Source organism: Poromitra crassiceps (genome assembly GCF_964638095.1).
Source record: "Poromitra crassiceps genome assembly, chromosome: 4".
In the NCBI taxonomy this organism is placed as follows: Eukaryota; Metazoa; Chordata; class Actinopteri; order Beryciformes; family Melamphaidae; genus Poromitra; species Poromitra crassiceps.
The window spans coordinates 27,174,011-27,198,189 of record NC_139626.1 but is presented as its reverse complement, the minus strand read 5'-3'; the positions used below and the strand labels follow the sequence as shown (position 1 = coordinate 27,198,189).

At 45.7% G+C, this 24,179-nt stretch overlaps 2 protein-coding genes across 2 annotated transcripts in view; both read right to left on the bottom strand.

Moving 5' to 3' along the window:
- Positions 1-861: 861 nt before the first annotated feature.
- phf5a (PHD finger protein 5A) lies at positions 862-8,353 on the bottom strand. Its single transcript, XM_083634663.1, has 4 exons — positions 8,220-8,353; positions 7,857-7,880; positions 5,301-5,467; positions 862-1,046 (listed from the first exon to the last, which is right to left on the bottom strand). Exons 1-4 carry the CDS (start codon positions 8,269-8,271, stop codon positions 957-959), a joined length of 333 nt encoding a protein of 110 aa, XP_083490789.1. The 5' UTR covers positions 8,272-8,353; the 3' UTR covers positions 862-956.
- A 4,881-nt stretch (positions 8,354-13,234) lies between these two features.
- Positions 13,235-24,179, bottom strand: part of tnrc6ba (trinucleotide repeat containing adaptor 6Ba) — a gene marked incomplete at its 3' end in the record, with an annotated part of 48,292 nt that continues 37,347 nt past the window's right edge. The window contains exons 17-21 of the mRNA XM_083636164.1: positions 22,565-22,657; positions 20,668-20,883; positions 20,274-20,341; positions 16,195-16,334; positions 13,235-13,679 (exon numbers count right to left, since the gene is read on the bottom strand). Coding sequence (XP_083492290.1) covers positions 13,235-13,679; positions 16,195-16,334; positions 20,274-20,341; positions 20,668-20,883; positions 22,565-22,657 — 962 coding nt within the window. The remainder of the gene's footprint in view (positions 13,680-16,194; positions 16,335-20,273; positions 20,342-20,667; positions 20,884-22,564; positions 22,658-24,179) is intronic.

Sequence of the window (24,179 nt, the reverse complement as noted above, 5' to 3'; positions counted from 1 at the left end):
CTAAAACCTTTTCAAGTCTTTCATTGGGAAAGCCATAACAAAACTGCCTAGAGATCCACTATAAGTTACCTAGGCTGATGGTCTAGGGGTTAAGGCGGTCAGGTCACCTTAACAACCGTATGCGGAGAAGTGCAGGTTCGATTCCTGCAGGGGATTTGAAGTTCTCTCCCTGTCCCCTCCCTCCCCCTCTCCCCCCTGCCATCTCCTGGCCTCCTTCATTCACCCTGTACTCCCCTCTGCCATCTCCTGGCCTCCTTCCTTCACCCTGTCCCCCCCCCCCCTCTGCCATCCCCTGGCCTCCCTCCCTCACCCTGCTCCCCCCACCTCCCTCCCCCGCCATCTCCCAGCCTCCCTCCTTCACCCTGTTCTCACTCAACCACTCTCACCATCTCTGCAGGGACTGTGCCTGCTCTCCTCTGCGGGTCAGTCCCTGCAGAGATGGTAGAGTGGTTGAGTGCGAACAGGGTGAGAGGAAGGAGGCTGGGCGATACATAGATAGATGGCAGAGGAGGGGATTTTGTTAGAGAGAAGGTCAGGCGGGGGAGGGTGGAGGAGGAGAGGATGGGGAGGACAGGTGTGTTCTGCCTTGGGTGGGGGACAGTTATCTGCTACTGTCGTCCTCTTTTCTGTCCTGTCCTCTCTCTAGCCTCCCTACCTACATGCAAATTCAGAGGTATCGCCAAGAGGCCGCGGCGGCTGCAACACGCCCCAACGTGCACAAACTGTGAGGGCTCGTTCAATGCTGCTTGCAGCTTTAATTCTTGGTGTTATTAGCATTGTGTGAACAAGGCTTACATAATGTAACACTGAAACAATAGATACAAAGTAACACTGAAGCAATAGATACAAAGTAACATTGAAGCAATATAAAAGAGAGCTTTATTAATAAATCAAGCAATGTTCCTTAAAAAAAGTGTTTCAGAGAGAAGCTGCAGGAGGGGCCAGGCTGGCTGTCTTCACCTCTTCTTGAAGCCGTACTTCTTCCTTTCATAAAACAGGTCTGTTTTGGAGCTGCCCAGGTTGACGATCTTGGGACAGCCGTCCCGCTGTGAAGACAAGACAGAGGGAGGAGATGTTTCACTTTCTCACTTCTCACTGTACAATGTAACATGATGATCACTTCTCACTGTACAATGTAACATGATGATCACGTGGCTGCAGCTTGGACCATGAATGCCTCGGTGCCTGCGCAGACCTGGCGTACGATCTGCCTCGCTCGACTGTCCGAGCCTTTAGCCTGGTGTGTCTGTCTCTTGTGTGTGCGTGAGAATTTATGACATCACTGAAGATGTCATCAGTGGGACTTTTATGACATCACTGGGACTCTGTGTGTGTGTGTGAATTTATGACATCACTGATGATGTCATCAGTGGGACGGAGAGACAGAGTCCTAGCTCCCTTTTATATACTATTATCTACTATACTATGTGTAGAGCGCGAGATTCCTGGGCGAGGCAGCGATAGAAGATAGATAGATGGGGAAATTGATAGTTTTGAGAACCTAAGCCAATCATTTGAACTCAATAAAGAGCCGCAGGAACGAGTCCGGAAATCATCGATGCTAACAGTCCTGGTTCTTCACTGTTTTCGCCTATGGGAGTTTTGAATGGGTTTTTGGCGCGATGCTTCTAAAAATCTCCCTGGGCAACGCTGGCTTAATCAAACGCGAACCAGTGTTTAGTAATGTCATCTTCACACATGAGGACCACTTTTATGAGTTTTGAAGCTTTTACGTGCCGTTAAAAGGGCGGCTAGCTAGCAAACGGCTAAATGAGACTACACTGTTGAGTCGATGGGGATATATATACGTCAATAACGTCACCACTTCAAAGGACGAACACGGAAATTATCTTTCCCTCACCTGGTTCAGCCCGTTCAGTCCGGGGTAATCAGTGCACAGCAGCGCACACATCAACAACAGTCCAGGTTGAGCGCTGACGTGACGTGGAAGCCTATGCGACAGTGTGTAGTTCTGGATTAGCTTAGCTCGAGCTTTTTACTTCTAGGGCTCGCATTTACGCTACAAAACTCATGAAAGTGGTCCTCATGTGTGAAGATTATCCGACTGAACTCTGGTTCGCGTTTGATTAAGCTTGCCTTGCCCAGAGACCTTATTTGAAGCATCGCGGCAAAAACCCATTCAAAAATCCCATAGACAGAAACAGTGAAGAACCAGGAAGTCCGGGACTTCTGCCTTCTGACTACAAAAATACTGTACGTCATCCCTGCGGCTCTCTATTGCTGTTTAACATACTTCAGACTACACCGAATACATAATAATAACATCCGTCTTTAGACATTATTATGTAAGCATTTATTTGTTTCTGACTCTGGGAAGTAAAATATGTAATCTTTTTTTTTTTCACTTCCATTCACTGAGCCTCCCCTGAAACTGCTTGGAGCTCCCCTGGGAAAGCCAACCTCCCACTTTGAAAACCCCTGCTGTAGATAGATAGGAAGAAAGTGTATCAATCTTGGCCCAGCAATTTTGAGATGACTGAGCTCAAGGCTCAAACTCAAGAGATTCCGGTAGGCTAAATTAAAGCACTTTTAACGACCTCTTTATAAATCCAAGCTTTCAAGTACTTAATTATTATTTTTTAAATTCAAGCATTTCAAGACCCTGTGTGATGTGTATGACCCTGTGTATGATGTGACGGCCAAACTAAGCTAGCCATTTGTCAAAAACATTCCTAGCAACCCCGTTACGTCTCATCTAATCTTAGAGCTAAAGACGGGCTCCAATCTAACGTATTATTAGACCTGCACGATATGAGGAAAATCTGTGATGTGTGATAACGGTCAATATTGCGATGACGATAAGACTTGCGATAAATAAACAAATATTGAAGCATGCATATTAGCTATACAGTTCCTACGTCTTTCTGCTTTAATACTGCCAACATAGACCGCAAACATTGAATAGCCTATGCTCACAAGCATGGCTCTCTGTTGGAGACTCAAGCTGAAACTACACACAGCACGTTTGACTCAAGCTGAAACTACACACAGTGTTTGACTCAAACTGAAACTACACACAGCGTGTTTGACTCAAGCTGAAACTACACAGTGTGTTTGACTCAAACTGAAACTACACACAGCGTGTTTGACTCAAGCTGAAACTACACACAGCGTGTTTGACTCAAACTGAAACTACACACAGTGTGTTTGACTCAAACTGAAACTACACACAGCGTGTTTGACTCAAACTGAAACTACACACAGCGTGTTTGACTCAAACTGAAACTACACAGTGTGTTTGACTCAAGCTGAAACTACACACAGTGTGTTTGACTCAAACTGAAACTACACACAGTGTGTTTGACTCAAACTGAAACTACACACAGCTTGTCTGACTCAAGCTGAAACTACACACCGTGTGTTTGACTCAAGCTGAAACTACACACAGTGTGTTTGACTCAAGCTGAAACTACACACAGTGTGTTTGACTCAAGCTGAAACTACACACAGCTTGTCTGGACTCAAGCTGAAACTACACAGTGTGTTTGACTCAAGCTGAAACTACACACAGTGTGTTTGACTCAAGCTGAAACTACACACAGTGTGTTTGACTCAAGCTGAAACTACACACAGTGTGTTTGACTCAAGCTGAAACTACACACAGTGTGTTTGACTCAAGCTGAAACTACACACAGTGTGTTTGACTCAAGCTGAAACTACACACAGCATGTTTGGGCTTTGGCGGAGGTGCAAGGGAAATGTGTGCGCTGGATTTACAACACAAGACAAAACAATCACATGCTGAGTATGAATGCATGACGCGTGTACATAAAACCATTGTTGTTATTCAGGCAGTCTTTGCGATGTTTATTGCGCTAGGGCCGGGCGATAAAACGATAGCAATATATATCGCGATAGAGACATCATCAATACAATAAAAAAATGGTTTGATAGGGCGTTCGATAGCACGGCTGCATGAAAAAATGTCCCTTGTTAATGGAGCGTGCTACGAGTGACACAGAAACAGCCAATCACTTGACAGGTCAGACAAACCCTGAGTGTGCAACCGCCCCAGCTCCTAAACAGCCAATCATATCCCTTGACAATGGGCAGTGCTAGTGACGCGAACAGCACGTTTGGCCTCACCCCTGCACCGCATCACACCACCAGACGTGAAACAGCAACAAACACAGAAGGAAGTGTGGGGGGAGAAGACGTAGAGGAAATTGTTAAGCGCAAATTATGCTCACGCGAAATCGCCGGCGCTCCGCAGCTTCCCACCGTAAAATCCAGTGCGCATAAATATTTTCATAACACGCACTGTTGCGTGCACCTTGGAATTTGTAGCGTCTTTCTCTCTCTCTCACCCCACTCTTGTCCCACAGCGTGCGGCGCGGTCAAGCTAAATCTCTCACATAGAAAGACAGGGGAAATACAAAAATAAAACCTTTTCAATTGCTTCCGAGTGCTTTAGACTTGGACCGAATCGTTTTACTTTGAAAATCTGATTGGAAGTCGTATCGTCCTTATCGCTAGTAAAACACAGACAGGACAGTCCGCAGCCAGCCATCCATTACCAGACTTGCTCGTACCGGAATCGGAGTCACATGAAAATGATTCATCTGGAGCAACCCGGAACAACGACTCACTGTTTACTCACTAATGCCCCCCACACTTCCGGAATGGTATTGCACCTACATTTTCGGTTTTTCAAAGACAGAAAAGTGGATTTTATGCAACAATTTGGAAGAGGCAACTATATGTATTTAAAAGAAGAGGATGTTGGCCATCGGATAGCGTCTTCACTTCACGTTTTTGGCTCAGGTAAGGGTTAATTTTTATACCTAGACGTGAGTGGAACGATTGTTTGATGGGAAATGCGTTGACGTTCGCCGGGTGGTAATGCTCAGTATGAGTGAGAAGTGCCCGGCTAGCGGGGTAAGGTGCACCAGTGCACCTAGTGTAAAAAGTTAGTCTGGAGCCCTGTCTTGTGTGACCGGGACATCAACGTTACACACCGATTTCACAAATGCGGACGTCTGCAATGTTACTTTGCAGAATGCGAGGCAGCTCATTCACTGAATCACCTAATGTTAATGTTAAACAACCCTGAAATACATGTTACCATTACCAAACGTTTTTTGTTTGATAATGCTGGCAATGCTATGTCATCAAAATAAAACGTCACCATGCAGGGCCGGACTGGGACTAGAAAACGGCCCTGGACTTTTCTACCCAGACCAGCCCACCTCAACCAGGATACTCCACAACCCCCGGCCCGTCGACGCACAAACACAAGAGCCCTTAACTGAACACCACCACTGCATGGGGAAACGTACATCTTTCTCCTGGATGGTGCACTCTTTACAGTAGTAGGCGTCGGACACGCCGGGCCCTCCGCAGATGACACAGCGGCCCTGATACGAGCCGTAGTTGCACTCGTCACAGATACGCACCAGAGTGCAAGGCCTCACATAGGAGTCACAGATCACACACTTTCCGTCGCCTGGGAGGAGAGGGAGGGATGAGAGGAAGGAGTGAGAAGGAAGGAAGGAAGAGGCCAAAATGAGAGATATGCAACATTTATACAACAGTTAGTTCCGGCCAAGCAATTTTATTGGACAAGAGGGATCCTAGCAGTGCTGATATTTCACGATAACAGCACTGGCACTTCACTGTGTGTATATATCCCTCCGCTTCACAGCTGCTCTAAATCATCGACTGTATACATCCATGGTGTGAGCCTTGTGTGCGTAGTCGTCCTGACACGTCCATCACTGCTACCTTCATCATTTGGTGAAATCGGGACCCCCTTGTGACAAGTGGAAAGGGTTTTGAAAAGATATCACAAAGACAATGTCTTTGTTCATTGTGTACACATGTGTATGGGTAAGTTTGTGTACATTTGTGTATATACATGCATATATATGTATGTATGTGCATGAGCATGTGGGGAGGAGCGTAAGAGGTGGGATAGGCATATAATATAGGGATGTATGATTTTGTTTATGAATGATTGGGGGGCTGGACTCGATAAGCCTAGGCTTCTTCCTGCCCCTTTTCAAACAGTTCACCTTTTTTATGTTTGCGTTTACGTATTTTCCTTTTGATGAAGTCTATTAGACTGTTATGTTTACTGTTTTTTCACTTTATGTATTGTTTTAACTGTTTGAAATAAATCGTTTCAATCAATCAATCAATCTTTGTGATATCCTTTCAAAACCCTTTCAAAAGCTGCTGCTATAGTGATATTTTTTAAGCTGCTGCTGAACTAGTCTCTGATCCCAGCTGCACGTCAACATCAGTGTTGCCAGATTGGTGGGTTTTCCGCCCAATTGGGCTGGTTGTGTGGGGGGAAATGGGCTTGGGCATGAGGACAGAATTTGGGCTGGTTTTCCATGATTTTGGCGACTCATCCATGTAGGCTACAGACAGTTCATCCTAACTGTACATAGTTCCAGTTACGTTCAGCTGTTTCTCATCCTGGTGCTTAACTTCATTGCTGCGGACAAAGATTTGCAATTTCTCCTGTGTGTGGGTAAAAAAAAAAGGTCTTCAGCAATCTCTGACAATGTCAGGGCTTAACATGTAGCCTAATTGTGGGTCCCCTCTAGGGTTGCCAACCGTCCCTTAAAATACGGAATCGTCTCATATTTGTAAACAAAAGGACGTGTTCCGTATTGAACTTATACCGGACGCGCTTTGTTTCGTATTGGAGAAACACGGAGTGCAAAGAGTGGAGGGCTATTTGTATTGAGCGAGTAAACCCCGCAGCCGCTGCTGCTCTGCCCCTCACCCTGTCTGGAGGTTCAGCGCCTCTCTCATTCTGTTTGTTGTGAGTCACGACCAATCTGTCAGCGTTGCTAGATTCAACTAAACTCTGAAGACAGCACATTGAGTAGACTATTTACTACATTGTACCTATACAAATGTCGCATGCCATTTGTTTTTGTTGTGTTCAGACGATTTCAGTTGAAATCTAAAATGTTTTTGCACTAATGATTTAAACTTTCATACCACGTTTGTTCTGTTCAAAAGAATAGCCTATGTAACGTTGCTGTTTGCACTGTTAAAAGAAAATTGAATAAGTAGGCCTACATGCAAATGTGAAGTAGGCTATTTAGACCTATATCAAAATACTGTTTGCACTAGCCTACTGTTTGTTTTTTAATACAGCTGTCATTATTAAGAATGAGAAACTTTTGTTTTGCAACGCCCAAATAAAATTATTTGATGATAATCTAGGAATAGGCTATGCCAGAGGTGTTTGCTTGTGTTAATAATAATGTGTAAATGGTTGAAGCTGAAGCAATTGCAGTCATGTGATTGTTATATTTAAGTCCACTACCGACCCCCCCCCCCCCCGTTCCTTATTTCCATTTCAAGAAGTTCATATATGAAGTTCAACCCATATGGGGTTCCTTTGCCTTTCCGACATGCTGCCACTCCGAACGTTAACTTCCATTATTCGGACTGGCGGTCGTAGAAGCCGCAATGCCGACCTTAGGTTTAGGCGTGGGGGTGGGAGAGGTTAGGTTTTGGGTTAGGGTCTGGGGGAGGTTAGGTTTAGGCATGGGGGGAGGTTAGGTTTGGCGTGGGGGCTGGGAGAGGTTAGTGAAAAACGGGGAATATAGACCCCCTTTCTGAGTGCCGATATTTCGGAGTGGCAGAACGTCGGAGTGGCAGCATGTAACCCCCTCATATATATATATAATATATATTGACGTGACGCTACTACGTTCTCTCCCATACAAAGGTATACAGCACACACCTTGTGAAACTAAACTAAACAAACTGTGAATTTGGGATAGTTAGTATGATAGCAGCCTCTGTTAAATTTAAGTTGCACTAAAGCATGGGGTTGTTTGTAGTAACTTAGGTGATCTTATACTCACATTTCTCGCAAAGTCTCCCGATAGCTGAAAAGAGAGAGCAACCGGTCAGAGCCTCCGCGAGCCAACATTTATATAACCTTATATTATAACGTTACCAGGTAGCAGTAGCACTGCTAACGAGATTACCACGATCTCACAATACACTATTACAATTATATTCTGCAAACTAACAATCAGTCAACCTTATGTTTGCTCACAGACAAGTCTGGGTTACCACACTATGAATAAAATCCAAGCAAGCATGTTAGCATGTTAGCTAACGTTACCTCAAACAAAAGCTAGAGGAAAGGCGGAAAAGCAAATCTGGTTGATGTTAAAAGAGTCAAGCTGTTTTTCACGTGACCTTAAATAAAAACAACCTACCAACACCGGCTTGTTTTCTGCAAAAGATCAAATCTGGATGATGCTTTGCCATTGTCAGCAAACCGTATCTACCGGTATCATGGATGTAAACGCAAGGCGAACGCTACTGTATTACCTTTGACCTCTTCTTCTTCTTCTACTGCAGCGGTTCTTCTCAGAGACATCCCAACTTCGTCACTTCCTGATTCTGTGCCACAAGAGATTTCGCCACTGCCACGCCCACTTAGGAGACCGGAAGAGTATGGCGGAGCCTGGAGTGGGGTGTCTCTATTAAACTTTAACAGATAAGACACCCCACTCCAGATGCAAGTTAGCATCCAACAGTTTTTAAATTTTGGGGTTCCCATACTGTACATTTCTAACATTTAAACGTTGGGGCTACTCAACATTTACGGGTTCACAATAGGGCTGGCAAATAGACTATTCTCAGATAGGCTACTGTGATTTCCTTCCCACAGTGTCATTGAATTCACCATTAACTATTTACCTGAATAGTTTATGTTATATATAGTTTCATTGTAATCCTTGACCATCAAAACATAGGGGTAGACATCACCTTTTCTGTATTATCATATGTGGTTCAGGAGATATGATGCAAAATGCATAATTTGGTTAGGGCGGAAAGTAAAATGGCTGCCATGGCCACCACAAGACATTGGCCACATGGCTCCCATTCTGAAAATGTTCAGAGCCCCAAACTGTACAAGTACACAAAGTTTCATGCTTTTATGAAAAAGTTAACATTTTCACATCACCTGGACAAGCACGAGCACTGACTGAAAATGCTGTTTTCTTTGATTTGAGGCCACAGGAAGTGTAATTCTTTAGGTAGGAAGTTCATCTTGGGCTCAGATTGAAGCTTATAAATGTTTTTTAAATACAAGTGAGGAAGTGATATTCACCATAAAGTGCTAGAAAATAATGATTTTTGAGGAGAATTTGTAAAACGGTCAGTATTTTTGTGGGTGAAATTATAAAATATAATTGCAAGCCCAAGAATCTTATTTTGCTACTTCCAACTTCCCCCTATGTCCTAACATACCTCCTGCAGAATTTCATGCATGATGACTATTTATGCCATCAGTACCTTATTCATTTCATTTACATACTTTTTGGTCCCAAAATGTTTTTTGGGGGGGCCCCTGAGACCAAACGGCCCTGAGTTGAACGTGGCCCCTATGCTTTTGAGATGGCTCAAGGTATATGATAACAATCATCATAGTGGAAAAAAAGGTAGCAGAAATAATCCTCAGGGGTATGGCTGGTTCCTCTCTGGTTTGGTCACATGTTGTGTTACTCAGGGGTATGGCTGGCTCCTCTCTGGTTTGGTCACATGTTGTGTTAATCAGGGGTATGGCTGGTTCCTCTCTGGTTTGGTCACATGTTGTGTTACTCAGGGGTATGGCTGGCTCCTCTCTGGTTTGGTCACGTGTGTTACTCAGGGGTATGGCTGGCTCCCGGCCTATAAAAGAGAAGTGTTTTAGAGGTGGACTAACAGGCTCTGCTCTCAGGCAAAGTAAAGTGCCATACATTTGGTTGCTTGTATGTATTATAAATAGGGGGGTTCAGTTGTAGACAGCTTAACCAGGTTGCAGCCTAGGTTAAAGAAATCAGACAAAATGACTAAGTCACCACACACTTCAATTCAACCTTTATTATCTTGTTCTTTTCTGCCTTAAATTACTTTCCTCACCTTTTTTTGTAGCATCTGAAATAAACAAAAACATCCTGAAAGGAGTGATAATAAAGACAGACTTAATTTAAATTGATACATAGTAATAAAATAAAAAGGCAAAAGGAAAAACAGCAAACGTCTTTTAACGTGTCTGTAAAACACTGTTCCAGCTCAGCTTGGTATGGGTAGGATTTGGCATCTTAATACAAAAATGCCTTCAGTTGGTTGCTAAGTCTTAAGAAAAAAATCATTCTCTTATTGCATTTGGACAAAAAAGAAATGAAAAAACAAACAAAAGAACGAGATGCGCTAAAAACAACTTAAGAGACATATGCATTAGTGCCAACGTTCTTGAACCTTTCATCAAAACAGTCATACCTAATGCAAGCTGTCAGATTAACATTTATTCACTTCCCTGACTGGGGGTAATAAGTGTTCAAAAGCAAACACGCACGCACACCACTCATGAATCTCTCATGGACAAGACAGAAAACAAAAAACATTCACCATTGTAGCAACAACACAGACACTCCCGAGTTAAATTGGGTTTCCATCCAAATGTATCACAAATTTTAACAGAATTTCCAGAAAATGGGCAAAAGAAAATGAGAAATTTGTTGCTTTTCCATCCGTTATGGTTATGCAAATATTAGTGATGAGGGCCTCTGCTGATTACAGAAGATAGCTACGTGCCATTGTCTTGCTAGTCTCTTAAAACAGACGGTTGGCTCTCACAATTTTCAAATACTTCCGCCTGAACGTCGAGCTGGGAAAACTTGGTCAAAACGGAAAGGGAAACTCAGGAAATAATGAGCGATGATAGGGAGATGTCCCGGATGTCCCGCCTAAAGGCAGATGATTGGAGAATGAATCAACTGAATCGGTTTGAACCCCCCCCCCCCCCCCAACTTCCTTTGTCCATGTTCTGTGGGCGTGAATTACAGACTGTCTCATGGTGCATTCGCAGAATGTAGAAGAGACAGTCTGGCTCGAGAGACTATTCAGGCACCAACTGAGCTCTCTGAAAAACATAATTTAATTTAAAGTTTCTTGGTTATCACAAAGCTACACCATAAAATACCAGGTGCCCCTCTTCAATGCACTGAGCATTTACTGTAAGTGAATAAAATGTGCTAATCCAGCAGTCTTCCACACACCATGGCAGGCGGTCTAAACCTTCAAATTGTGCATAAATACTGTACGTGCAGCCTATTTACCTTACAAGTGTATTTAGTAGATGCAGACATGTAGAGTGCACCCTACCTATTCGTAACAAGCTATGGTCATGTTTTACAGTACGGTCGGGGTGTTAACTTTTGCCAGTAAGCAAGGCAACATGAAATTGCATGGATTTTGAATGGAGTTTGGTTACACGAGAGGTTAACCGAGAGACAACAGAAGATTCACTTAATCCGTTTCCAGTTACTCGCATTTACCTTTTATCGATACGGCAACTTCCCCCCCCCCCCCATCTTTTGTGTGTGTAATTTTCCACCGTTTCCACTCAGGTTTTTTATGTGCAAATTGAAAATTTGCATACAAACAGGTGGATGGAAACCCACCTATAGTCTTCATCACGTCATACTGTCACCACTCCTTTCATGTACACACAGGCAGGCAGGAGGGAAACTTGCACAGCCAGTAAATAAGTCATTATCCTTGTCACAATATACAAGAACCAACTTGATTTCTCCTGTAAGAAAAAAAGACAATAACGAGGTCAGTGTTTCCGTGTTTCCAGGGGCAAAAAAGGGGACATCTCCAGATTTTTCCACAATGTTCCACGCATTTTTTCCTCTTTTTTTGAATTTTAAAACAGAAAAAAAAGAAACTGACATACATACGACAAGGAGATAGGATTTTGCTTGTCAAATATAAGAGCAGTGTGTTAACTGGTGAGGAGGGTGCGATTCTGGCCAAGGCCTCTGCTGTTGTGTAACATTTTGTTGTCCTGTAAGAGTCTGTGTGTAGCAGAGTCTGTGTGTAGCAGAGTTGTGTCGGAGCTGTGTGTCAAAACTGGAGGGATATCCGGAGGGTGTGTCAACAAACCCAGAGGCATATATAGTGCAAGTCTGGCTAATGTTGTTTTGTTTTTTACCCTGGGTGCCATATTGATGGCGTGTCTACCAAGGCAGAGCTGTGGGTACCGAGCAAAAACGCTCTCCGTTTCCAGATCTCGCCATTTTTGCTGATGTTCCTCTTCGACTCAGTAGTGTGTGTGGCAGTCCCTAGTTTTCTCCAAACTCTTCTCTCAGACCCTTTACCCCCCCGCTCTTAGGCCTTTCCGAAACTTTGAGAACTCAGAACGCCAGCCAGGTCTATGGGGGCTCAGTCCGCAAGTCAGAATTTTTTGAGATTCAACCATTAAATAGTAATACAAAAAATATTAACAACATTGTGGCACACTAAAAACAGCAATAGCTAAACTTGTTCATGTAGGACTCTGGCTGAGCCTGTCTGCAGTGCATGCCTGAGTGATGGGGTCTCTGAATGCGGATGGTGGGGTTTGGAGTCAAAAGACAAGAGCTATCCAGTTGAGACCGAACAGTTTGATGGATTTCACCTTTTTCCCCCGATTCAAGTTTTGCTGTCGTCTTCATTTAAAGTTTAACGGGGGAATGTGTGTGTGTGTGTGTGTGTGTGTGTGTGTGTGTGTGTGTGTGTGTGTGTGTGTGTGTGTGTGAAAATCATGTGTGCATTTACTCTGTGTGTGTCTACATGTTGATGATCAGTGTCATTGGAATTCATGTCACCTCTATGTGTAAGTAAATACAGAGTGTTACGACAGTGATTCTCAACCTTTTTCATATCAACCTCAAATTGAGTCCACATTAGATCCACAGACCCCCACATGATGAGATTTTGTCTCCCTATTGTTTTTATTGTCAGATATGATTTTGTTCAGAATTCCATGACTGTCTATATTGAGAGATAACAGTGAAACTATGACCAGAACAGTCATTCTTCTACAGTCTCTAATTATGTCAACTTCTTGTAAATGAAATAATGCTGAAGTTGAACAATTCATCAATTTGCTGGGGACCCCCTGGAACCTCCTCAAGGACGGCTGATCAGCTGATCAGGGCTGTAGTGATCAGCTGACCAGGGCTGTAGTGGTAAATACAGAGGTGGGTAAACTATCCAAGGTGAGTAGTTTACCCACCTTGTTTCCCCTCATTGATTGATACAGTTGGTCTGAAAATAGGTGAGTAAACTCTGCCTCATTTCAAAGAGGTGGGTAAACTGCATTTACCCTCCACTATGCCCATGCCGGTCCCCGGACCCAACTTTGAGAACCACTGTGTTATGGGTTTAACCTGTGTGTGTGTGTGTAAGTGTTTCAGTCGGCCCCTCCACCCAGCAGGTCCCCTGGCAGCAGTGAGGCAGGACTGCCCATCTGGTGGCGATCCTCCAGTGCAGGAGACCCCCAAAGGCTACTGCTGGGGTACCCCGCTCCCCCCATGCCCCCCCACAGACCCTGCCTCCCAGGCTCCACCCCCCCAGCCCCGTTGCTCCACTGGGTGAAGACTCCCAGGCCGGGCCCCTGGGCGGCGGCCGGGTCCGAGGAGCCTCCTGTCCCCTCCAGGCTCTGCCAGCTGCTCCCCGCTCCCCCGCTGGTAGAACCTGCGTCTGCTCCTCCTCTCTCGCCGCTCCCTCCCGCCGCCGAGGAGCCGGCCACCGCCCCTCCACTCCCTCCTCCCCCTGCCTGGGAATGTGCAATGTAGCGAGCCACTTCCTCCTCACTCACAAACTCCGCCAAGATGGTGGTGTTACCAAGAACACACCTGGTCAGGACAAAACACTCAGTCAAGACATTGAGATCTTGGGGTAAAAACATAACAAAACACAGAAGAAGTAAACATGTCGTCGTTGTCCCCAGACACACCAAGCGTCTTTCGCCCTAGACTTTGCGATTCTACATGTTAATTCTACATGTTGAATGGGCGTCGTGCTGCTGGTGAGATAAATCACTCTATTTCACAAGGTGAGTAAGAAGCCATCTATCAAATGATGGGAAAACACCTATTGACGTTCCATTACGGTAAAGGCGGGGAAGCGTTGTCTCTTAAATAACGTTACAAAAAAAACAAAAAAAACGATTACATTATACATTTTCTGGGAAACGGAAGGTCAAATCGCGGTGGATATAAAGGACTATATGCATTTTTTCACCCCGAATCTAACGCTGCCACCCACGAGTCTCTACGAGTTACGGTTACGGAGATATGTCCGCCCTGCATGCAGGGCTACAAAAGAGAGACTGCAGACAAAGTAGTGTCAAGCCGTTCGTCGGCTAGCAGCTAGCTTTAGCACTCTTTTGCTTATCAAATGTTGAACGCTCTGGTGGAATGGTGTCCAGCCTGTTATTTTGTGTCCTGTCGCATCATCAAGGTTCTGCTTCTGGCACCATGCATGTTTATATGATGGATGCCCAGTCAGGTGATATGTTTTGACTCGTTCTTTATTGCAACTTAACACGTTAACTGCCAGCGACGTATGCATACGTCAAAAAAAATCCAGCGCTTGACTGCCAGCGACGTATGGATACGTCAAAAAAATCGTTTTTTTTTTTTGACGGTGGGGCGTTGATCAATCCCTTTTACGTCTCCTATACAATTATTGGAGGTATTGAATGTGTATAATCTATTTTACCGACCCACTAAGTGTTGACAGTGCTCCCCCAGACGAGCGAAATCAAAGAAAAAGGGAGCAAGCCATTCAAGGAAATGGCGAGGCGATTTTACAGTATTACATTCTCATGAAAATGGTTGGGGGAAAACGCTCTCGTTTTCGCGCTGATTGCTGGCGATGCGGGATTGCAAATTTACATAATACATTACAGGTGGAACACACTTTGAAACATGCAGCATAAATATGACCAGAATCGCAAAAGCTTCTCTCAACCAAAACTCCCAAGAAGCGAGCGAGTCCATGCCGACTTCCTCAAACAGCAGCCTGCAGACAGGCACAGGAGCAGCAAAAGCACTGAGACTGTGACGGCCGCTCCAGCCAAGAAGAGGGAGGAGTTGAAGCAACTCTGCCTCTCGCTCTCTCCCTCTCTCTCTCTCTCTCTCTCTCGCTCTCTCTCTCTCCCTCCCTCCCTCTCTCTCTCTCTCTCTCTCCCTCTCCCCCTCTCACTAGGATTAAACCTAGTGCGTCTCCCTCCCGAGAGGGAGGGAGAGAGAGAGAGAGGGAGGGAGAGCGAGAGGGAGGGAGAGAGAGAGAGAGAGAGAGAGAGAGAGGAAGGGAGAGCGAGGGGAAGGGAGAGAGAGAGAGAGAGAGAGAGAGCGAGAGGGGGAGGGAGAGAGAGAGAGAGAGAGAGAGAGCCAAAAATGAATGGTTAAAGTGACAGCTCTATCGAATTTCACAAAAAGCCGTTTATCTCTGAATATTTTTTCTAATGCTAAAACCATGCTGTATTCAACTGCTAATGCTTACATAACTACTAACTCTACAAACTAACTCTTTTAGACAGAGAAAGTACACATTCTATTAGTACTTTTGAGATATTGTATGTTCACAAACTCCAAGCAGAAAATAATCCTCGGCGCTTGTAAAATGAGCCACAATCCTCAAAAAACGGCTTGGCAGAAGCTACCTACAGCAAGAAAAAAACGGCTGGCAGTCAATGTGTTAACATGAGTAAAGCTTAACGTCAGTGAAGCTTGTTCTTCTTCTTCTGCACTCTCCGCTTTTACTGTGGCTTTCCTGCATTCTTGGAACCCTGACTGCCACCTGTTGGCTAACTCTTGTAACAGAGGGCACCATTTGTATTAATAAAATATAATGGAAGTACATGCATTTGTTTATTTTAATTATGGATCATAATACAATGAAACTCCAAATGCACTTTGTTTTAAAAGTAGCCACACAGTGAGAAAAAGAAAGTGAGACAAAATAAATCATGTATTGGGGAAAAAAAGTGATGCGTCGATAATCGTTTTATAATCGAATCGTAGCCCTCTGAATCGTAATCGAATCAAATCGTGAGGCCAGTGAAGCTTCACAGCCCTAGTGTATTCAAGTGCAACTTTTTGTCCCGACACAGGCGACGCAACAGTCTGCCTTTCTTGCCCCAAGTTCTTTGAGGTGGGGTTGGTGTGTCTGGGCCTTTATAGTGCACTTAGGAAAAAGTTAGAAAACTTTGCCTCTAATTAGAACGCACACATTAGGCCAAAACCTGAACTTTTTTGTAAACAGTGGAACAGTTCAAAGACGCATCAGCTGATCCAAATCAGCTGAGAAAACACGTGTGACAGACAGCTCAAAAACAAACATTTGTAGATGAGTAAATCTTACATGTGGAGTGCGCTCTGGGCCTTGGCTGCTTCCTGTTTGGAGCTGTAGCGAATCAGAGCGCTGCCCTGGGTCAGGCCGAGGTGAAAGGTGAGCAGGGGGCCGTGCTGCATGCAGATGGTCCTCAGAGTGGAGCCATCGATCTGCAGGGAGAGACAAGATGGCCGACAGGAGTTTAAAGCAGAACTAAACCCCCTCTTCTGAGCTTGAGAGCTGAGATACTTAAAATGCACTTGAAGCCAGCTCAACGACAACTCCCCCCTCCCCAGCCTGAGATGATGCTCGTGCATACATGGTGTCATTCAGCAGCTGTCTGCCATGGAGCTGCTAACATTAGCTGTGTGGCTGCTAACATTAGCTGTGTGGCTGCTAACATGAGCGGTGTGGCTCGCAGTGGCAGGTAAAAAAGTTAGCAAGGATATTGGACTGAGTGGGAAGTTCTGGAAATAATATGTCCCTTCGTTGCTGTCTGACTGAGTCTGTGTGCCTGGCCGTCTGTGTGCCTGGCTTTCTGTCTGTCTGTCTGTGTGCCTGGCTTTCTGTCTATCTGTCTGTGTGCCTGGCTTTCTGTCTATCTGTCTGTGTGCCTGGCTTCTATCTGTCTGTGTGCCTGGCTTTCTGTCTATCTGTCTGTGTGCCTGGCTTCTATCTGTCTGTGTGCCTGGCTTTCTGTCTATCTGTCTGTGTGCCTGGCTTTCTGTCTATCTGTCTGTGTGCCTGGCTTTCTGTCTGTCTGTCTGTGTTCCTGGCTTTCTGTCTGTCTGTCTGTGTGCCTGGCTTTCTGTCTATCTGTCTGTGTGCCTGGCTTCTATCTGTCTGTGTGCCTGGCTTTCTGTCTATCTGTCTGTGTGCCTGGCTTTCTGTCTATCTGTCTGTGTGCCTGGCTTCTATCTGTCTGTGTGCCTGGCTTTCTATCTGTCTGTGTGCCTGGCTTTCTGTCTATCTGTCTGTGTTCCTGGCTTTCTGTCTATCTGTCTGTGTACCTGGCTTTCTGTCTATCCGTCTGTGTACCTGGCTTTCTGTCTATCTGTCTGTGTTCCTGGCTTTCTGTCTATCTGTCTGTGTGCCTGGCTTTCTGTCTATCTGTCTGTGTGCCTGGCTTCTATCTGTCTGTGTGCCTGGCTTTCTGTCTATCTGTCTGTGTGCCTGGCTTTCTGTCTATCTGTCTGTGTGCCTGGCTTCTATCTGTCTGTGTGCCTGGCTTTCTATCTGTCTGTGTGCCTGGCTTTCTGTCTATCTGTCTGTGTTCCTGGCTTTCTGTCTATCTGTCTGTGTACCTGGCTTTCTGTCTATCCGTCTGTGTACCTGGCTTTCTGTCTATCTGTCTGTGTTCCTGGCTTTCTGTCTATCTGTCTGTGTGCCTGGCTTTCTGTCTATCTGTCTGTGTGCCTGGCTTCTATCTGTCTGTGTGCCTGGCTTTCTGTCTGTCTATCTGTGTTCCTGGCTTTCTGTCTATCCGTCTGTGTTCCTGGCTTTCTATCCGTCTGTGTTCCTGGCTTTCTATCTGTCTGTGTGCCTGGCTTTCTATCCGTCTGTGTTCCTGGCTTTCTATCTGTCTGTGTGCCTGGCTTTCTATCTGTCTGTGTGCCTGGCTTTCTGTCTATCTGTCTGTGTGCCTGGCTTTCTGTCTATCTGTCTGTGTTCCTGGCTTTCTGTCTATCTGTCTGTGTTCCTGGCTTTCTGTCTATCTGTCTGTGTGCCTGGCTTTCTGTCTATCTGTCTGTGTTCCTGGCTTTCTGTCTATCTGTCTGTGTACCTGGCTTTCTGTCTATCTGTCTGTGTTCCTGGCTTTCTGTCTATCTGTCTGTGTGCCTGGCTTTCTGTCTATCTGTCTGTGTGCCTGGCTTTCTGTCTATCTGTCTGTGTTCCTGGCTTTCTGTCTATCTGTCTGTGTGCCTGGCTTTCTGTCTATCTGTCTGTGTTCCTGGCTTCTATCTGTCTGTGTTCCTGGCTTTCTGTCTATCTGTCTGTGTGCCTGGCTTTCTGTCTATCTGTCTGTGTGCCTGGCTTCTATCTGTCTGTGTGCCTGGCTTTCTATCTGTCTGTGTGCCTGGCTTTCTGTCTATCTGTCTGTGTGCCTGGCTTTCTGTCTGTCTGTGTGCCTGGCTTTCTATCTGTCTGTGTGCCTGGCTTTCTGTCTGTCTGTCTGTCTGTGTTCCTGGCTTCTATCTGTCTGTGTGCCTGGCTTTCTGTCTATCTGTCTGTGTGCCTGGCTTTCTGTCTATCTGTCTGTGTGCCTGGCTTTCTGTCTATCTGTCTGTGTACCTGGCTTTCTGTCTATCTGTCTGTGTGCCTGGCTTTCTGTCTGTCTGTCTGTGTGCCTGGCTTCTATCTGTCTGTGTACCTGGCTTTCTGTCTATCTGTCTGTGTGCCTGGCTTCTATCTGTCTGTGTGCCTGGCTTTCTGTCTATCTGTCTGTGTGCCTGGCTTTCTGTCTATCTGTCTGTGTGCCTGGCTTTCTGTCTATCTGTCTGTGTACCTGGCTTTCTGTCTATCTGTCTGTGTGCCTGGCTTTCTGTCTGTCTGTCTGTGTGCCTGGCTTCTATCTGTCTGTGTACCTGGCTTTCTGTCTATCTGTCTGTGTGCCTGGCTTCTATCTGTCTGTGTACCTGGCTTTCTGTCTATCTGTCTGTGTACCTGGCTTCTATCTGTCTGTGTACCTGGCTTTCTGTCTATCTGTCTGTGTACCTGGCTTTCTGTCTATCTGTCTGTGTACCTGGCTTCTATCTGTCTGTGTACCTGGCTTTCTGTCTATCTGTCTGTGTGCCTGGCTTTCTGTCTATCTGTCTGTGTGCCTGGCTTCTATCTGTCTGTGTTCCTGGCTTTCTGTCTATCTGTCTGTGTTCCTGGCTTTCTGTCTGTCTGTCTGTCTGTGTGCCTGGCTTTCTGTCTGTCTGTGTGCCTGGCTTTCTGTCTGTCTGTGTGCCTGGCTTTCTGTCTGTGTGCCTGGCTTTCTGTCTGTCTGTCTGTGTGCCTGGCTTTCTGTCTATCTGTCTGTGTGCCTGGCTTTCTGTCTATCTGTCTGTGTGCCTGGCTTCTATCTGTCTGTGTTCCTGGCTTTCTGTCTATCTGTCTGTGTGCCTGGCTTTCTGTCTGTCTGTGTGCCTGGCTTTCTGTCTGTGTGCCTGGCTTTCTGTCTGTCTGTCTGTGTGCCTGGCTTTCTGTCTGTCTGTCTGTCTGTCTGTGTGCCTGGCTTTCTGTCTGTCTGTGTGCCTGGCTTTCTGTCTGTCTGTCTGTCTGTGTGCCTGGCTTTCTGTCTGTCTGTGTGCCTGGCTTTCTGTCTATCTGTCTGTGTGCCTGGCTTCTATCTGTCTGTGTGCCTGGCTTTCTGTCTGTCTATCTGTCTGTGTGCCTGGCTTTCTGTCTGTCTATCTGTGTGCCTGGCTTTCTGTCTGTCTATCTGTCTGTGTGCCTGGCTTTCTGTCTGTCTGTGCCTGGCTTTCTGTCTATCTTTTTTCCTGTATTGACTTGTTTTTGCTATGTTCATTGTATTATTCACTATTGACTGTTCATTGCCTTTTAACTGAATACTTTGTTCTTCTGTTGTTTATTGGAAAGTGTATTGAGACACCTTGGTGTGATTTCGCACTCTAAATAAAACTTTGATTGATTGAGTGTGCTCGCTATTGCTGATTTTGGACATTCATAGGCTAATTAAAAAATATAGATAAATATTTAAATCCCTACATGTATTTTTGCCTACGGCCACTAAGGGGTTGAGTGAACCCCCTGAACCAAAGCAGATTTGGCCCATGTGTTTACAGTGTGTAAATGTATGTAGTGAGATTAGGTTAGTTTTATTAGGTTGTGAATGTTGGCTGTATTGTCTTGGTGTCTTATAAAAGCAAAATGGAGCATTACTAACTAATGATGCTTTTTTTCTGTTTGTACTGTATGTATATATATATATATATATATATATATATATATATATATATATATATATATATACTTAACTTAACTTTTTGACTTGACTGAGCTGAAAGAAAACGTATGATGTAATCTTGTAATGTGAGTCTGTGTGTGTGTGTGTGTGTGTGTGTGTGTGTGTGTGTGTGTGTACAGTATGTGTGTGTGTGTACCTGTGGTGTTAGATTGCTGAGCACCAACCAGCAGCTTCCCCGGGAGCTGCCATCACTCCAGGTAGAGCCTGTGGAGAGAGGGAGAGAGAGAGAGAGAGAGAGAGAGCAAACAGAGGAGAGACAGAGAGAGAGAGAAATGGAGGGGCGGGGAGGAGCATCAGTTTTCTATATTTGATGTAAACACAATCCCTATCTGTGTATTACCCGCGGATTCTCGAATGCTATCAATTAATATGTTTCCCTGTAGCTCGGCTGCTCCTCCAAATCGAATAGAAGCAGATTGGCAGAAGCAGCTGTGTTTTCTCAGCTGACAGGTAGCACGGCCGGCCGGACAAGGGGAAAGCACCAGGCAGCTCGCGGCCTAAACAACAGGAGAAACGCCTTCAGGCCTTACCGGTGGAGCCCGAGCCACCGCCCCAGCCCTGGGGCCCCCTGGCAGCCAATCGCGGGGCTCCTCCCGACCAAGGAGAGGGCGACGGCTGCTTCTGCCCGGGTAGTCCTGGAGGTGGGCGGGGCAGGTGGGTCTGACTGCTGCCGCGACTGGCTTTCCAGGACTTGTTGTGGCCAATGGGCTCCGGGGGCCAGCTGGTCTTGTAGTCTGGATACTTTGCTGCAGGAAGACAGGAAATACATGAGACAAACATACTGAGATTCTGCGGTTGGTGAGTGGTGCTGCTTGTCTGATGTCATCTAGTTACTGGACGACAATGTACTACTAGACTCTAGTACATTGTCATTGATCATGGCACAAGGGATTACAACATCAAATCCTATGTATTGATAAAACACAATGCTGAAAAGGCAGAGTAAATGTGTGCAGAGTGATCAAAAAGATGTCATATCCAGGGGTGTAGTGCTGCCAAAATGCACCGGAGTGACGCTCCGCCACACACAGAAAGGAGATGAGCAGGTACGCACACGAGAGAGAGAGAGAGAGAGTTGGCTTGGTGACCGGCCCGGAGCAAAGCACATGATATTCTGGATATTTTTTTATATTCTGCCTCTCACTTTTAAAATACACCCACCCTTAAAATGATACACTGTTTCTTTGTAAGTGGGCAAACTTACAAAATCGGCAAGGGATCAAAGAATCATTTCGTGCACTGTACCTACAACAACAAGAGAGTGAGAGAAAGCAAGCGCAAGGTGTTACTTGGAGTGAGTTTCTGAATGGGCTGGTGTGTGTGCGTGTGGTGAGGAGTGAGTTTCTGAATGGGCTGGTGTGTGTGCGTGTGGTGAGGAGTGAGTTTCTGAATGGGCTGGTGTGTGTGCGTGTGGTGAGGAGTGAGTTTCTGAATGGGCTGGTGTGTGTGCATGTGGTGAGGAGTGAGTTTCTGAATGGACTGGTGTGTGTGCGTGTGGTGAGGAGTGAGTTTCTGTATGGACTGGTGTGTGTGTGTGTGGTGAGGAGTGAGTTTCTGAATGGGCTGGTGTGTGTGCGTGTGGTGAGGAGTGAGTTTCTGAATGGGCTGGTGTGTGTGCGTGTGGCGAGTTTACCAGAGTTTCTGTATGGACTGGTGTGTGCATGTGCTGAGGTTACCAGAGTTTCTGTATGGACTGGTGTGTGCATGTGCTGAGGTTACCAGAGTTTCTGTATGGACTGGTGTGTGTGTGGTGAGGAGTGAGTTTCTGAATGGGCTGGTGTGTGTGCGTTAGGGATGCAGCGGTATGAGTTTTTGACGGTATGATAACCTTGGACAAAAATACCACGGTTTCACGGTATTGCGGACCTTTATGTGCTGACCATTTGTGTTTTTAAAATAGCCGAAATATTCCCATACAGCCGACGTCGTCTTTTTAGATAGGGGGAAAGTTCAGGGGGGTCCTTGTGTTCTCCTGCTTCAGCCATTATCACACACAGGGTTGTAAACAAAGTCAGGGACAGCTCCTCTCTACTGTGCTCTAGTCTAGCTATGCATGCAGCCAGGGGGAGGGGCCAGCTCCTCTCTGTGCTCTAGTCTAGGTAGGCATGCAGCCAGGGGAAGGGGCCACGTAAGCTGCACTCTGCAAGCGACCTGGGCACTTTGTTTTGGGGAAACAGCTGATACTGTGGGGAAGGTATGATGGCAAATCTTAGTGGTTTTGATACCGTGACGTTTTCAAACCGCGGTATACCTTCTAACGGTATACCGCTGCATCCCTAGTGTGCGTGTGGTGAGGAGTGAGTTTCTGAATGGGCTGGTGTGTGTGCATGTGGTGAGGAGTGAGTTTCTGAATGGGCTGGTGTGTGTGCGTGTGGCGAGGTTACCAGAGTTTCTGAATGGGCTGGTGTGTGCGTGTGGTGAGGTTACCTGAGTTGTGTGCGTTGTTGAGGGGGCTGTCTGAGGCACTGTAGGGCCAGGCACCAGGTGAAGGCAGCAAGGTGTTGAGGGGAGGGGTGGAATCTGCAGCAGAGGCACCAACAGATCACATGTATCATCAATTCTTCATTTAGTAACTACAACATATTCTGAACACCATGAAAACCATTAGGTCCACTCTACAATGCTAATACATTTGTCATAATAACACAATATTGTGATCCATATTAAAGTATAGATGTGTTGCTTGGCTAAACCGCTCTACTTTCCAACAGCTTTTTGCTATTCGCACAGCTCTGAATGTGACTGAGGCTGCACCTCATAGCTCTGAATGTGACTGAGGCTGCACCTCATAGCTCTAAATGTGACTCAGGCTGCACATCAGAGCTCTGAATGTGACTGAGGTTGCACCTCATAGCTCTGAATGTGACTGAGGTTGCACCTCATAGCTCTGAATGTGACTGAGGCTGCACCTCATAGCTCTGAATGTGACTGAGGCTGCACCTCAGAGCTCTGAATGTGACTGAGGTTGCACCTCATAGCTCTGAATGTGACTGAGGTTGCACCTCATAGCTCTGAATGTGACTGAGGTTGCACCTCATAGCTCTGAATGTGACTGAGGCTGCACCTCATAGCTCTGAATGTGACTGAGGCTGCACCTCAGAGCTCTGAATGTGACTGAGGCTGCACCTCATAGCTCTGAATGTGACTGAGGCTGCACCTCATAGCTCTGAATGTGACTGAGGCTGCACCTCATAGCTATGAATGTGACTGAGGCTGCACCTCATAGCTCTGAATGTGACTGAGGCTGCACCTCAGAGCTCTGAATGTGACTGAGGCTGCACCTCATAGCTCTGAATGTGACTGAGGCTGCACCTCAGAGCTCTGAATGTGACTGAGGCTGCACCTCATAGCTCTGAATGTGACTGAGGCTGCACCTCATTACTGTTAATTCTGTTTTACCTTGGCTTAATTTAGCTCCTTTGCAAAGTGAACATAGAAGTAGGAAGCGATAAAATACAATGGTTAAAAAAACATTGGAAGAAGACAAATTACTTCTCTAAACACCTTGAAGGGATTTAGAGAAAGATTTCACCCCAAAACAAAAGAAAGAAACTAGAATGACCGCAACGCGGACTTATGCCTCCGCATTAGTTCATTCTGGAGTCCAAATCGCCATTTGAGGCAAATTGGAAGAGATTCCGTCAAGGCGCTCCTGTGATGTTGCGTTACAGAGCTTGGAAATTGGGTGTGTGAGAGGTCACAGTGAGCTTGAACTTTGACCACCAAAATGTAATCAGTTCATCCTTGAGTCCAAGTCGATGTTTGAGACAAGTTTGATTAAATTCCGTCAAGGCATTCCTGAGATATCGCGTTAACAAGCTTGAAAATGGCGTTTGAGAGCTCACCTTGACCTTTGACCTTTGACTAGGGATGGGTACCGTTCACATTTGAACCGATACCGGTACGATACCGGTACCTGGAATTCGGTACGGTACCCAAAACGGTACAATTTTCGGTACTTTACACGCTCTAATAACAAAAAAAATTACAGTTGTAAAAAAATAATAATCCAAACTTCTCAGAGAGAGCGGTCGGTAATCAC